Source organism: Perognathus longimembris, chromosome 1 (genome assembly GCF_023159225.1).
Source record: "Perognathus longimembris pacificus isolate PPM17 chromosome 1, ASM2315922v1, whole genome shotgun sequence".
NCBI lineage: Eukaryota > Metazoa > Chordata > Mammalia > Rodentia > Heteromyidae > Perognathus > Perognathus longimembris.
In genome coordinates this window covers 75,423,386-75,438,178 of record NC_063161.1, presented here as the reverse complement: position 1 = coordinate 75,438,178, position 14,793 = coordinate 75,423,386, and the positions used below count along the sequence as shown (strand labels likewise).

The 14,793-nt window shown below is 41.7% G+C and overlaps 1 protein-coding gene across 1 annotated transcript in view; it reads left to right on the top strand.

Moving 5' to 3' along the window:
• Window positions 1-14,793, top strand: part of LOC125338778 (CGRP receptor component) — a 28,878-nt gene continuing 14,085 nt past the window's right edge. Inside the window, exons 1-3 of the mRNA XM_048329778.1 lie at window positions 1-98; window positions 8,961-8,997; window positions 14,570-14,668. Coding sequence (XP_048185735.1) covers window positions 91-98; window positions 8,961-8,997; window positions 14,570-14,668 — 144 coding nt within the window. The 5' untranslated portion in view covers window positions 1-90. The remainder of the gene's footprint in view (window positions 99-8,960; window positions 8,998-14,569; window positions 14,669-14,793) is intronic.

Below are 14,793 nucleotides of genomic sequence, written 5' to 3'. Positions count from 1 at the left end.
CCCGGAAGTGCTACCGTAGAGCGGCGGCGGCGGTAACGCGCCGCCTGTGCAGTGAGGCGTCTTGTCTCCGGGCGACCGGACGCGGGCGACATGGAAGTGTAAGCTTCTCGGAGCGTTCCCTGGTGCCGCGGGGCTTAGCTGCGGGCCTTAGACCCGTGAGAGGGCGGGGAGCCATTGCGGGTCGGGTCGGAGGGTTCCGGGGAGCGGTGCCGGCCGAGCCGGAGGGATCCGAGGAGCGGGCGCGGACTAAGTCGGAAGTGCCCGGGGAGTGGAGTGGAGTGGAGTGGAGCGGGGCGGGCCGGGGCGGGCGGGGGCGGGCCGGGGCGGGCCGGGTCGGAGGAGCTTGTTGACTTAATGTACGTACGTAACTGAGATGAAAAGCTCGTGAAGTAAGCAGGATATTCTGACATTCTCTTTACCGAACAGAATGTTGACCTACTAAATTAATTTTGCATACCTACCGATGGAGCTTAATTCGCAGCTTGACAAATATAACGTGGTCATCCCTCCAGGTTCCAGGACCTTACAGATACCAAAATCCAAAGGTGCTCAAATCCTTCAAATACAGTGGCTTAATATTTGCATGTGATAACCACATCTCCTCCTGTAGATTTCTTGCAATACCTAATGCAGCATTCTGTGTGTACAATTGCTATACTGGATTGGAACAAGAGTCTACATGTTCAGTACCGTTACACTTTTTCCCCTCGTATATTTGAGTAGCACTTAATTCAACCCAAGGATGCTGAACTTGCAGATAAGGGTCATTTGCATTGTGTTACTCAATCTAAACTATTATTTTTATTAATTAGTTAATTTATTTTGCCATTTCCAGGGCTTGAACTCAGGGCTTGGGCATTGCCCCATAGCTTCTTTTGCTCTCTACCCCTTGAGCCACAGCACCACTTCTAGCTTTTTCTGTTTATGTGATACTGAGGAATCAAACCCAGGGCTTCATGCATGATAGACAAACACTGTACCACTAAGCCACATTCCAGGCTCTTGTTATTAATTTTAATTTCCCTCTTTTCTATACTATTTTCTCTCTGTAAAATATCTTCTAAAAGATCTTTTGCCCTCATATTTGTTTCTACCTGTTGCTCCATTTCTGCTTACACAACAAAACTTTTTTTTTTGAGACAGGGTCTCTATGTAGCTCAATTTGGCATTGAACTTGATGTGAGGTCCCTGGCTGGCTTGGAATTTGTAATTCTGCCTCTCCTCCCATGTACAGCAATGACAAGTATGTGTCAGTATGCCCAACTACATTGACAATACTTGAAAAAATTTTCATCCCTTCTTGAATTCTAAACTTTTCTATTGGCCTATCGTTCTCAGAATGGATTGAAATGGCTCTTGAGAGTCTATAATCCCTCCATCTGGTCAAATTCAGTTGTTGAATTTTTCTGGTCTCAACTTCATCTCTCAGTAGCAGTTGATAAAGCAGGAGACCATAGCTGGTGGCTTACACCAGCTACTCAAGAATCTGAGATATGGGATCTCAGTTGAAAAATCTATTAGATTCCATCTCCAATTTAACTAGCAAAAAGCTGGGCTGAGAATGTGGCTCAAGTTGTACAGCACTTGCCATAAGAAGTAAACCAAGGGGCTGGGGATATGGCCTAGTGGCAAGAGTGCCTGCCTCATATACATGAGGCCCTGGGTTCGATTCCCCAGCACCACATATACAGAAAATGGCCAGAAGTGGCGCTGTGGCTCAAGTGGCAGAGTGCTAGCCTTGAGCAAAAAGAAGCCAGGGACAGTGCTCAGGCCCTGAGTCCAAGCCCCAGGACTGGCCAATAAAAAAAAAAAAAAAAGAAGTAAACCAAGTACCAGCAGAGAGAGAGGATATCCTAGGGCTTAGTCCTGGTATCCTTATTTTTCATTCTTTCTCTTTGTCACTTTACGTATTTATATGCCAATAGCTTTTTTTCTAGCCCTTTTCTCTCACTGTCTATTTGCTTAGACCAAAAGCCTAGTATTCTTTCTTTACCCTAACAGTCAAGCAATCTTGCCTTTACTTTTAGAATATGTGTGTAAGTTTTTGCAAGGATTTATTTTAGTATAACAATAAAGTAGGGAGAAATTGAAAGATCTCCTATTCTCCATGTAGGAAATGTGAGTGAATGAGTCTAGAATATATTTTGAATGTAATTATTTCCCACCATCTCTGCTCTTGATTATGTAGTCTGTTATCTCTGATCTAGATTAGGCAATATCTTGGCTTCTATTCACTCTCATCATTTTGTTCTTCACAGCAACCAGCATTTTTTTTAAAGACAAGATCTTTCTGTGTAGTGCGGTTTGCACAAAAAAATTCTATAATCCTCCTGCCTCCAAAGGTCTGTAATCCCGAGCACTCACCATCCTGCCAGACTCAGAGCTGTCTTACACATTAGTTGGACCAAGTTGCCCTTTTTGTATTGTGAAGTTCTGTTTTTGTATGACCAATACTGGGGCTTCAACTCAGGGCCTGCATGCCACCCTAAGCTCTTTTGCTCATGGCTAGTGCTCTACCACTTGAGCCACAACTCCACTTCTGGCTTCTGTGGTTAATTGGAGATAGTAGTCTCTGAAACTTCCCTGCTTGGGCTGGCTTCGAACTGCAATCCTCAGATCTCAGCCTCTTGAGTTAATAGGATTTCAGGCATGAGCCACCTGCACCTGGCCTGTTAATTTTTTTTTATAGCTTTGCCTTGTACTTAGAAGAAAATCCCTTCCTTCCTTATTCCAGACTCATCCCTTGCCATTTCCCTACCTAAAACAAACTTGCTGCAAACATTTGGATGGACAGTATCCAAGCCCTTTCCTGCATCCAGATTGTTGAGTTATTGTTCCTTCTGTGTTGTGTATTCCTCCAGCCTGGCTCCCTTAGTAGGCAATGTCTCTTCTGTTTTTGTTTCTTGTACACTTTGATTTAATAGAAACCTTTCCTTTAAATAATTACAAGTTGAGTCAGATGCTGGTGGCTTTCACCTATAATCCTAGCTATTCAGGAGGTTGAGGTCTGAGAATCACTGGAGCCACACTGGACAGACAGAATCCAAAAGACTTATCTCTAGTTAATCACCAGAAAGCTAAAAGTAGAAGCATGGTTCAAGTAATAGAGCACTAGCCATGAGCCAGGAAGGTAAGCAAAAGTGCAAGACACTGAGGTCAAGCCCCAGTACTGCCTCCTACCTCGCCCCCCTGAAAAAAAGTAATTACAAATTGTAATAGTAGGTGTGCTTACTTGTTCAGTGCCTGAGAACAAGGGCCAGTGTCTGTTAACCTAGTGCTTTAGTCCATGCACAGGGCATCCGGGAACTATTGAGTATTGTGTGGCCCTGGACTCAAAGTCTAGTTCTGCAAAAGAAAACCAAAAAACCATGTGTGTGCATGTTGGGGGAGAGGGACAGGGCCTCACTGTGTATCTCAGGCTGGCTTTGAACTCACTATGTAGCCCAAGCTGGCCTGAGAGCTGTGATCATCTTGACTGCTTAGTGAATGCTGAAGACATGGGAGCCTGGCCCAGAAAAACTGTGCGTGCGTGTGTATAGTACTGAGTTTGAACTCTGGTGCTTGCTAGGTTGATACTCTTATCACTTGAACCATGCTCCTGGCCCTCAGAAAAACTTCTTGAGCATCATTTGGAAATACATTTTTCTAAGTAAAAGGACATAAAACAGCAAAATTAAATGCTTCTGGACATAAGGTAATTGCTATTAGGCTGATGTTGTGTAGTACTTCAGGATTATTTAATGCTCAGAGAGCTTTATGTATACTCCCAAGAATCTAGTGCTCTTATTACTTGAGCCATGCCTCCATAGCCTACCCAGGCAGGCCTCAAACTCACTATCCTCCTACCTCAGCCTCCCTAGTACTGGAATTATGCACATGCAGCACTACGCCAGTACCTACTATGCCAATACATTTCTTGAACTTTAACATGGCAGGGAAATCATACACACTATTTCTCTTCTTGAAGTTATGTCAGAATTTCTTCCATTTTTATAGCTAGAGAATACTGAGCTTGATATTTAGAAAAGTGAATAGGTAGATAACAACTCAGTAATAGGATTAAAGATGATATTTGTTTGCTAGCTCTGAAAAGATGCTATACGTTAAATTGTTCATTGACTCCAAAGTTTGCGGTTTCTTTTCTTTTTCCTTTTTCTTTTTTGCCAGTCCTGGGGCTTGGACTCAGGGCCTGAGCACTGTCTCTGGGCTTCTTTTGCTCAAGGACAGCACTCTACCTCTTGAGCGACAGCACTACTTCCAGCCTTTTCTGTTTATGTGGTACTGAGGAATTGAACCCAGGCCTTCATGCATGCCTAGGCAAGCACTCTACCACTAAACCACATTCCCAGCCCTGCAGTTTGTTGCGGTAATAGTGTTTGGGTTTTTGTGTCTGTATGTGCTTCTGTGGAAAGTGTCAATAGATCATTTTGTTCTGTATATTCAGAATTTGATTTTTCAAAGTGGAAAGTAAATTGACTCAGCAAATTTAGCAGATTTCACAGGTTAAATTTCAAATAGCTTCAGCCAACTAACTCATTACTTAAGGAAATTCAGTAACTGTTTCCCTGTAACATAGATTCAGTCTTTGAAATTTACTTGGAATACTTGCTTTAAACCCCTGTAAATAGGAAGTGAAGGTTTGGCTTAAGTGATAGAGCACTAGCCTTGAGCCAGAAAGTCAAGAGTTCAAGCCCAGTACTGGCATAAAGTAAATTCATGAATGAGCTGAGCTTATAGTAGCATGAATTTATGATTAAATGGCAATACATAAACACCTGCAAGTAACAGCAGTGCTATTTATTTATTCTAAGTCCTGCAGGAGAATATGAAGTTTTGTGGAGGTAGGCGGTTTCTAGCAGTCTGATTGCATATGACTATATTACATAATACTTAAGTATTAGTAGTATCAGTAGTTCCTAAGTGTGTAATTGACAGATGTATCAGTGGACTGATTCTAGTAGCTCTAAAAGACATTGGGAGAAATGCATTTTATCCCCTTAATTATAAATCATAGGTACATATTTTTTAACCATATGGCATTTTTTAGTTTTGTTTCCATTTTTCTCAACTTTTCAGCTTGAAACATTTCATACTTAAGGAATAGTTATAAAAATAGCACTGTACATACCTGTATATACTTTACCCAGAGTCATCTTATCATTTGTTAGTTGTGTGTGTGTGTGCTTGTGTGTGTACACACTAGTATTGGGGCTTGAACCCACGAGTTGGGGCACTGTCCCTTAGTTTTTGTTTTGTTTTGTTTTTTTGTCAGTCCTGGGCCTTGAACTCAGGGCCTGAGCACTGTCCCTGGCTTCCTTTTGCTCAAGGCTAGCACTCTGCCACTTGAGCCGCAGCGCCACTTCTGGCCGTTTTCTGTATATGTGGTGCTGGGGAATCGAACCCAGGGCCTCATGTATACGAGGCAAGCTCTCTTGCCACTAGGCCATATCCCCAGCCCCTGTCCCTTAGTTTTTTTACTCAAGACTGGTGCTCTACCAGTTGACCCATAGCTCCACCTCTGACCTTTTGGTGGCTACTTGGAGATGAGTCTTGTGGATCTGGTTGGCCCCAAACTCTGATCCTCAGATCCATTTTTCTTCTGGTCCCCAAACAGATACATTAAAATATATGAGGGGTGGGGCTCGGAATATGGCCTAGTGGCAAGAGTAAGCCTTAGGTTCAGTTCCTCAGCACCACATATCTAGAAAAGGCCAGAAGTGGCACTGTGGCTCAAGTTGGTAGAGTGCTAGCCTTGAGAAAAAAGGAAGCCGGGGACAGTGCTCAGGCCCTGAGTTCAAGCCCCAGGACTGGACTGGCAAAAAAAAAAAGTATGAGGGGTTAGGATGTAGCCTGGTGTTAGAACCCTTGCTTACGCTTGCTTGATCCCCAGTAAATAAGCAAATAGAATATGTGAAAGAGAACTTCCTCCCTCTGTGTGCTGTAGGAAAAGATGTGTATGGGTTCTTTGGATTCTTGCATTAGCAATATTGACGTCAGTAGTAGGCCAGTAAACTTGAAAGGACAAGGACTGTTCTCGGGGTATGAAATGTTCTATATGACAGAGGGTGGGGTATGATTTGGAAATGAAGTTGTATGGATGACATTTATCTAGACTGACTCTGAGGAGAATTAGCATTGTCTTTTCTCCCTGGTCATGCTTTTGTGTCTTGACATCATGGGCACAAGGCTGCTTTGAGATACAGAGAATTATAACTCAATTTCAAGCAAAAATAGGAGGAAGCCTTGTGAGCTAATTTCCTGATTCAGAGGACAAATGATTTGATTTGTCATTTTCAATTTTAACTGAAGTATACCACATAACACTAATTATGCATTTATCTTTCCTAAAACTCCTTTGTGACCAAAGTGCAGTGTGCTCAGTTAGGCAAAGCAGTACACTTATGAAATTGTACTTGTTTGTTTAGTTACTCATACTGGTTGGTCCAGCCACTGGTTTGATCACAGTGCTGACATTGCTGTGTTGATGATCTAAGGTCTAGGTCAATTTTGTAGGTAAACTCCTAGTTCTATTGTATTTGTTGGCTGGGGAAATCACCCATAGTTTAGTTCATAGTTTTCATATTTTATGTTAATGGTGGTTTTCTTCATCTAACTCTACCTGTGGTATTCTCTGTTGAACTTTATGTCAGCTCCACATGAATTTTTTAGGATTCTGGTTACTACTTTTCACTTATCTAGTCTCTACACAATTTAATATTTGTCTTCCTTTTCTCTTAGGCTTCTTACTATATAGACTTGGAACAAGTTACTTAATCTCTGAGTGTTAGTTTCATTATTTATAAAGTAGGAGTCATGTTTATTTAGCAAGAATTAAGTGAAAATATCTTTTTAAAATAATAGCCACCATTTATGGGTTCTATTATTTTTTCTGTTCATTCATTCATTCATTCATTCATTCATTTTTGTATTGTTCCTGAGACTTGAACTCAGGGTTTGGGTGTTGCCCTTGAACTGATTTGCTCAAGAGCTCTATCACTTGAGCCATATCTCCACTTCTGGCTTTTTTTGGTAGCTAATTGGAGATAAAAGGCTCACAGAGTTCCTTGCCCAGGCTAACTTTGAACTATAATCCTCAGATCTCAGCCTCCTGATTTACAAGTATGAGCCACCAGCACCCAGCTTATTTTGTTTTGTTATATTTTTGTACCAGTACTCAGACTTGATCTCAGAGCCATGACCCCTCATTCAGTTTTTCACTCTTGGCTGGCACTCTACCACTTGAGCCACAGATCCACCTCCAGCTGTTTTTGGTGGTTAGTGGGAGATAAGAATCTCAGACTTTCTTTTTTGCCTGGGCTGGACTAGAATTGTAATTCTCAGCTCTCACCCTCCTAGTAGCTAGGATTACAGGTGTGACCCACTGGTACCTGGCCCATTTTTTTGCTTTAGAGGAAGTAAATATAGAGAGAAATTAAAACCCATAACACCTTGTCTATGACAGAGCTAAAATCTCAAATCTGATCTCAAAACTATGTCTTTAATAGTTATACTGTATTTCCTGAGAGCTGTAAATAATTTCTGATGAGATTTCACAGACTGAACACATGTGTTCAATCACATATGACAGATGATTTTACCTTGGTCAGTTTTTACACAGAGGTGCTAGGCTTTTAGTCATTTTTTGACTTATAAACTCGACCTGTTGCTAAAGAAGATGAACACAGCCAGGTGCCGGTGGCTCATGCCTGTAATCCTAGCTACTCAGGAGGCCTGAGATCTGAGGATTGCAGATCAAAGCCAGTCTGGGCAGGAAAGTCCTTGGGATTCTTATCTTCAATTAGCCACCAGAAGACCAGAGGTGGCGCTGTGGCTCAAACTGCACAGTGCACTGTACAGCACTAGCCTTGAGTGCAGAAACTTAGGGTCAATGCCCAGGCCCTATAAGGTTTCAAGCCCCAGGACTGACCAAAAAAAAAAACAAAACAAAACAAGAAGAAGAAGAAGAACACATTTTGAGATTTTGTAGCTTTTTTTTTTTTGTCAGTTGTGGGGCCTGAACTCAGGGCCTGGGCACTGTCCCTGAGCTTCTTTTTCACTATACCTATTGAGCCACAGCACCACTTCTGGCTTTTTTTTGTGTATGTGGTACTGAGGAATTGAACCCAGGGCTTCATGAATGCTAAGCAAGTACTACCACTAAGCCATATTTCCAACCCATTTTCTAGCTTTTTAACAAATTGTGTGTATGTACATGTACTGTGTATGCGTGCGTGCTCGTTCCTGTTAAGGATTCTTGATTATTGAATTTCCTAGTGGTAATGTTACTATAACATAGACCTTTTCTGCTAATTATGTCAGTAGCCAGTTGGAGATAGGTGGTAATGTGGGAGAGAAACAAAGGTTCAGGGTGGAAAAGCACCCGAACTTCCTTTTGAGTCCCTTCCTCCTTTGTAGTTTTTACCCTTCCCCTCTTCCCATAACTAACTCCTGCCAGGTGTCTGATGGCTCTTACTTTTGCCTACATAAATTGGGTTGAGGGCTGGAAATGGGGCTTAGTAGTGGAATGCTTGCCTGGCATGCACGAAGCCCTGGGTTTGATTCCTCATGTACCAAATAAATAGAAAAAGCCAGAAGTATCGCTGTGGCTCAAGTGGTAGAGTGCTAGCTTGGGCAAAAAAAAGCTCAGGAACAATGCCCAGGCCCCGAGTTCAAGCCCCAGGACTGGCCAAAAAGAAAAAAGATTGGGATGAATGTAGTATCTCAGTCATTTACCTGGTGATGGATGTATGCTATGGTCATAAAAATGAAAGTTTGCCCTGAAGTTGTCTCTATTGCCAGCTATCTCCATGTAGCCCTTAGGCCATTTCTGAGTTTTAGGTTGTATTCCCACACTCCTGTACTTGTCTCCTGGATCTTGATTAAGGAATTGTTTTACAGACATTTAATACCCAGAAAATGATGTGAGCAAAGACTGATGATCATTTGCTTTTCTTTTGCAGAAAAGATGCCAATTCTGCGCTGCTCTGTAACTATGAGGTAAATAGCTTTGAAGTATACTGTTGTAATTTCCTCTCAGTTTGTCCTTTGTGATGATTATAGAATTAATTTTGGTTAGAAATTACTAAACTCAATTTGGACAAATTTTATTATCTTAAGGACCTTGGAATAATATTCTAAGCTTAGTAAATTATAATGATACTTCAGGAAGCTGGAAGGCTTTCATTTTCAGAAGATATTCTTCTCTAAGTCCTAGTGATTCTAGATCATTTGCAGTGGCTTCATGTAATGGAAGTATTTATTTTAGAGCCATTTCTTTGGGTTTTGTTTTGTTTGTTTTTTGCCAGTCCTGGGGCTTGAACTCAGAGCCTGAGCACTGTCCCTGGCTTCTTCTTTTTTTTTTTTTTTCATTTCTCAATATAATTTTAATAGTATTCTTCTAGTTTGGGTAAAAGCTCATAGACTTCTTTTCCTTCCAAATATTCCCTTTTCTTTTGCTTAAGTTTAATATTCACATGAATTATTCAGCACTTGACCTTGGAAAACAGAAAGCTCATTTGTTTTCTTCTGCTCAGCACTTTTCCTTACATGAATTTAGTACATTTTCAGTGATGATGGATCACTGCTTGTTCACAACTGGAATAGTCTGGTCAGGACGCCATTGCTCTTCTCTCTACTATCACTTTTTCCTCTGATGAATGGTTTCTTCATAACTATGGTTTTTAAAGAAATCTGATAGACTAGTGGTGAGGATTTTGTCTCCTTCCAGACCAATTACTTGTTTACAAATGTTGAACTTTGGATCACTCGGACTTTTTGCAATCACAATGTTACCTCTTTGGATACCATAAAAGTGTCGACTAAGATTTTCTGCAAAGACAATATCTGAATTATGAATTATAGGCTCCATTGATGGTCCAGAACACATTACAACACCACCAATGTATTCAAAAGCACAGCCAACAAGTTGAAAGGCTTTTCCCAGAACACTACAAAGCATAGTTCTATGTTGACTCTGCTACCATTGGCCATAGGTGTGTTCTAAAATACATTCAACTTTTAGAGTAGTCACAGAGTTTCCAGAAATCTAAAGCATATCTCAGAGCAAATGTAGATGATCCATAGTTTTAAGGTATTTGAGCCCCTCAGCAGTTCTCCGGGTTTACGTAGACACCCCTGGCTTCTTTTTGCTCGAGGCTAGCACTCTATCACTTGAGCCACAGCACCCCTTTGGGCTTTTTCTATAGATGTGGTACTGAGGAATTGAACCCAGGGCTTCATGTATATGAGGTGAGCACTTTACCACTAGGCCATATTCCCAATCCTTTTAGAGCCATTTCTGTGTGCAAAAAATTTACCAGATAAAATATTTAGGGCCTTTACCAGATAAAGTATTTAGGGCCTTTTCCTAATTACCATCCTTATAAAAATGCTTTGAAATAGTCTCAATGGTATTAACATCTTAAATTTGAAAGAGAGTTTAGGTGAGATGCTTAAGGGTCACACTTGTAAGCCTGACTACTCAGGAGGCAGAGATCTAAGATCATGGATCAAAGCCAGTCCTGACAGAAAATTCTGTAAGACTCTTGACTCCAATTAACCAGCAAAAAATTACTGGACTGCAGATGAGGTTTGAGTGATACAGTGCCAGTCATGAGCAAGAAGAAAGAAAGCCAAGCCAGAGCTTGGGTCCTGAGTTTAAGCCTCAGTATTGGCACCAAAGGAAAAAAAGAAGAAACAAATTTAGCTGACTTACCATTGTTAGTAAGAATAACAGATTTATAATTTTTGTTGATGTTAGGGCTAGTGAAAAGAAGGAAAGAAGTAGGTTGGTGAGAGGAAAATTCTAGGTAATATCTCTTATTTTGCCTGGGTCCTCTTAGGTGTTGCAGGTTAATTGTAGGTGTCAGAAGACCTTTCATATATTCACTGTCAGTTTTCCCTATGTCTAAGTCTAAACTCAGAAAAACAGAGAGGAAGTCTGGATTTCCATTGTGTGAATTGTGTGTATAGAATAAACACACTTGACCAGATTTTTCCTTAAAGGCTCATCCCAAGTGGTTGCTCCTTATAACAGAAAAAGCCACTGGCTTTTAGGAGTCTCCTTGTCCAGCCTGGACTATGCTAGGTGTTTGTTCTTTGGGGAAAATTTGCAATCATTGGGTCTCACCAAAAGAGGTGGGACTACATTGTCTCTAGTAGGCGTCTGTAAGACCATACTTTCTTAAATTTCTGATGGACTTTTGTGTGTGTTGATACTGGGACTTGAACTCAGGGCCTGGGCCCTGTCTTTTAGCTTCTTCACTTAAGGCTAGCACTCTACCATTTGAGACACAGCTCTGCTTCTTTTTGCTGGTTAATTGGAGATGAGACTGTCATGAAATTTTTTTTTTTTTTTTTTTTTTGCCAGTCCTGGGGCTTGGACTCAGGGCCTGGGCACTGTCCCTGGCTTCTTTTTGCTCAAGGCTAACACTCTACCACTTGAGTTACCGTGCCACTTCCGACTTTTTCTGTTTGTATGGTGCTGAGGAATTGAACCCAGGGCTTCATGAAGCATGCTAGGCAAGCACTCTACCCCTAAGCCACATTCCCAGCCTCTGGGGGACTTTTATGTTGGGCTGGCTTCTGACTATGATCCTCAGATCTCAGCCTCTTGAGTAGTTAGGATTACAGGTGTGAGCCACTAGTGCCTGGCTTAGGCTCTTAAAAATAGGAAAGAGGGGCTGGGGATATAGCCTAGTGGCAAGAGTGCCTGCCTCGGATACACGAGGCCCTAGGTTCGATTCCCCAGCACCACATATACAGATAAACGGCCAGAAGCGGCGCTGTGGCTCAAGTGGCGGAGTGCTAGCCTTGAGCGGGAAGAAGCCAGGGACAGTGCTCAGGCCCTGAGTCCAAGGCCCAGGACTGGCCAAAAACAAAAAACAAAAAACAAAAAAAAAATAGGAAAGAGATTCCCACCCACCGAAACACCAATTGTTTTTTCTTGTGGGGAAGTTTCCTTTTAAGAATCTATATTTTTTTCGTTGATTGGTTGATTGATTGTTATTAGAGATTGAACCTAGGGCCTTGTGCATATCAGGTAAGTATTACAGAATAAACACAGTTGGGGCAGGGAATGTGGCTTAGTGGTAGAGTGCTTGCCTAGCATACATGAAAGACTGGGTTTGATTCCTCAGTACTACATAAACAGAAAAGGCCGGAAGTGGCGCTGTGACTCAAGTGGTAGAGCGCCAGCCTTGTGCAAAAGAAGCTCAGGGACAGTGCCCAGGCCCTGAATTCAAGCCCCAGGACTGGCAAAAACAAAAACAACACACAGTTGGCTAGATTATCCCTTAAAGGCTTATCCCAAGTAGTTGCTCCTTGTAACAGGAAAGAAGTGGTTGTTGGCTATTTGTTATATATGTATAAGCTATCACTAAACTATGTATTTGTTAATGATTGGAGTTTGAACTCAGGGCCTGTACTTGCTAGTCAAGTGCTCTTTCAGTTGCTCTAGCCTGTTTTGATTAAGTTATTTTTTATTTGTATTTTTTTATTTTTTGTTAGTCCTGGGACTTGAACCCAAGACTTGAGCACTACCCCTGGGCATTTTTTTAAAATTTAATTTATTTATTAATTGAACACAAATTTTTTTGACAAGGTGTTGTGCAAAAAGGGTACAGTTACATAGTAGGGCAGTGTGTACATTTCTTGTGATATCTTACGCCCTGTTTTTCTTTCCCTTCTCTAGGTCAGGTAGGCATATATACAGTATACAATGTATCAAGAACATATACAGTAGCCACGTGGCCAAGCCCAAGAAAATTCGCCTAGGGCTTTAAATGTAATGTCGATATTAGACAATATGTCAACAGTAGTCTTATATGAACGTACATACATAGCTTTTGAGCTATTGTATTCCACTGAGAGGTCGATTTTTGACCTTTATATGTTGAGTAGTTGTTTGGTTTTAGTTACATACTGTTGGGTCGCTGCCCCAATCCTGTGGGAAATACCAATACCATTTGACAAGTAGTTTTTGGTTTCATAGACCTGGTCTCTACTGTCTCCCCCTCCCCCCACTTTAACAGTCATATATCAGGGAGATCATGCCCCTTTGTTTTCTGTGTTCTAGGCTTGTCTCGCTCAACATTATTTGTTCGAGTTCTGACCATTTCCCTGCGAATAACAATATTTCACCATTCCTAATCGCTATGTAGTATTCCATTGTGTATAGGTACCATATTTTTTGGATCCATTCATCTGTGGAGGGGCATCTGGGTTGTTTCCATATTTTGGCTATTGTGAATTGTGCCACGATAAACATGGAAGTACAAATGTCTTTTTGATATCTTGGGACTTGCTGTTTAGGATAGATGCCTAGGAGTGGTATGGCTGGGTCATAGGGTAAGTCTATATTGAGCTTTTTGAGAAACTTCCATACTGTTCTCCAAAGTGGTTGTACTAATTTGCACTCCCACCAACAATGGAGAAGGGTTCCTCTTTCCCCGCACCCCCTCCAGCATTTGTTGTTACCTGAGTTCAGAGTATAGGCCATTCTAACTGGAGTGAGGTGGTATCTCAGGGTTATTTTTATTTGCATTTCCTTTACTACCAGGGATGTTGAACATTTCCTCATATGTTTCTTTGCCTGGGCATTTTTTGCTTTAGGCTAACACTCTACCACTTTGAGCCACAGCAGTACTTCCAGTTTTCTGGTGGCTAATTGGAGAAAAGAGTTCATGGACTTTCCTGCCTGGGCTGGCTTTGAACAGTGATCCTCCAGGTCTCAGCCTCCTGAATAGCTAGGATTATAGGCATTAGATGCCAGCACTTGGCTAGAACCCCTCTTTGAGGAAAATTTACTTTCATATACTCAATATAGCCTTGAAACCAGAGGATATTAGTTATCTGGTATGTGTTGATATGAAACATTTTAAATATATATATATGTATACATATATATATTTATTTTCCCAGTCCTGGGCCTTGGACTCAGGGCCTGAGCACTGTCCCTGGCTTCCTTTTTGCTCAAGGCTAGCACTCTGCCACTTGAGCCACAGTGCCACTTCTGGCCTTTTTTTTTTTTTTTTGGCCAGTCCTGGGCCTTGGATTCAGGGCCTGAGCACTGTCCCTGGCTTCCTTTTGCTCAAGGCTAGCACTCTGCCACTTGAGCCACAGCGCCACTTCTGGCCGTTTTCTGTATATGTGGTGCTGGGGACTCGAACCCAGGGCCTCATGTATACGAGGCAAGCTCTCTTGCCACTAGGCCATATCTCCAGCCCCTTCTGGCCGTTTTCTATATATGTGGTGCTGGGGAATCGAACCCAGGGCTTCATGCATACGAGGCAAGCTCTCTTGCTACTAGGCCATATTCCCAGCCCCTGAAACATTTTAAATATTGTAAGGAAACTCATGAATTTGGGATATTTGACTTAGCGCATTTAAAAGGTTTTATTTTCTCTACACCAAAAGTTTGGAGGTAGGTTTTTGAGAAGAAAGAAAACCAAAAGTTGGGAAGTGGGTTTGTTAAAAGAAAGGAGGTATTTCCTGATTTTCCTTCAAAATCATAGACCTTGGAGTATACGTCTCAAATTTACTCACAAAAGTCTTGTGTATCTCTTCTCAGGTGTTCCAGTTACTAACAGATCTGAAAGAGCAGCGTAAAGAGAGTGGAAAAAATAAGCACAGTTCTGGGCAACAGAACTTGAATACCATCACCTATGAAGTAAGACTGGCCTGCTCTAGGCCTCCCTGTCATGAGGGACATTGGTTTGTTCTGCTGAAGACTAGCTACCTCTCACCTGATTGGGGTAGTTTTACCTGGATCCAGATGGTATTCTCATAAAAGTG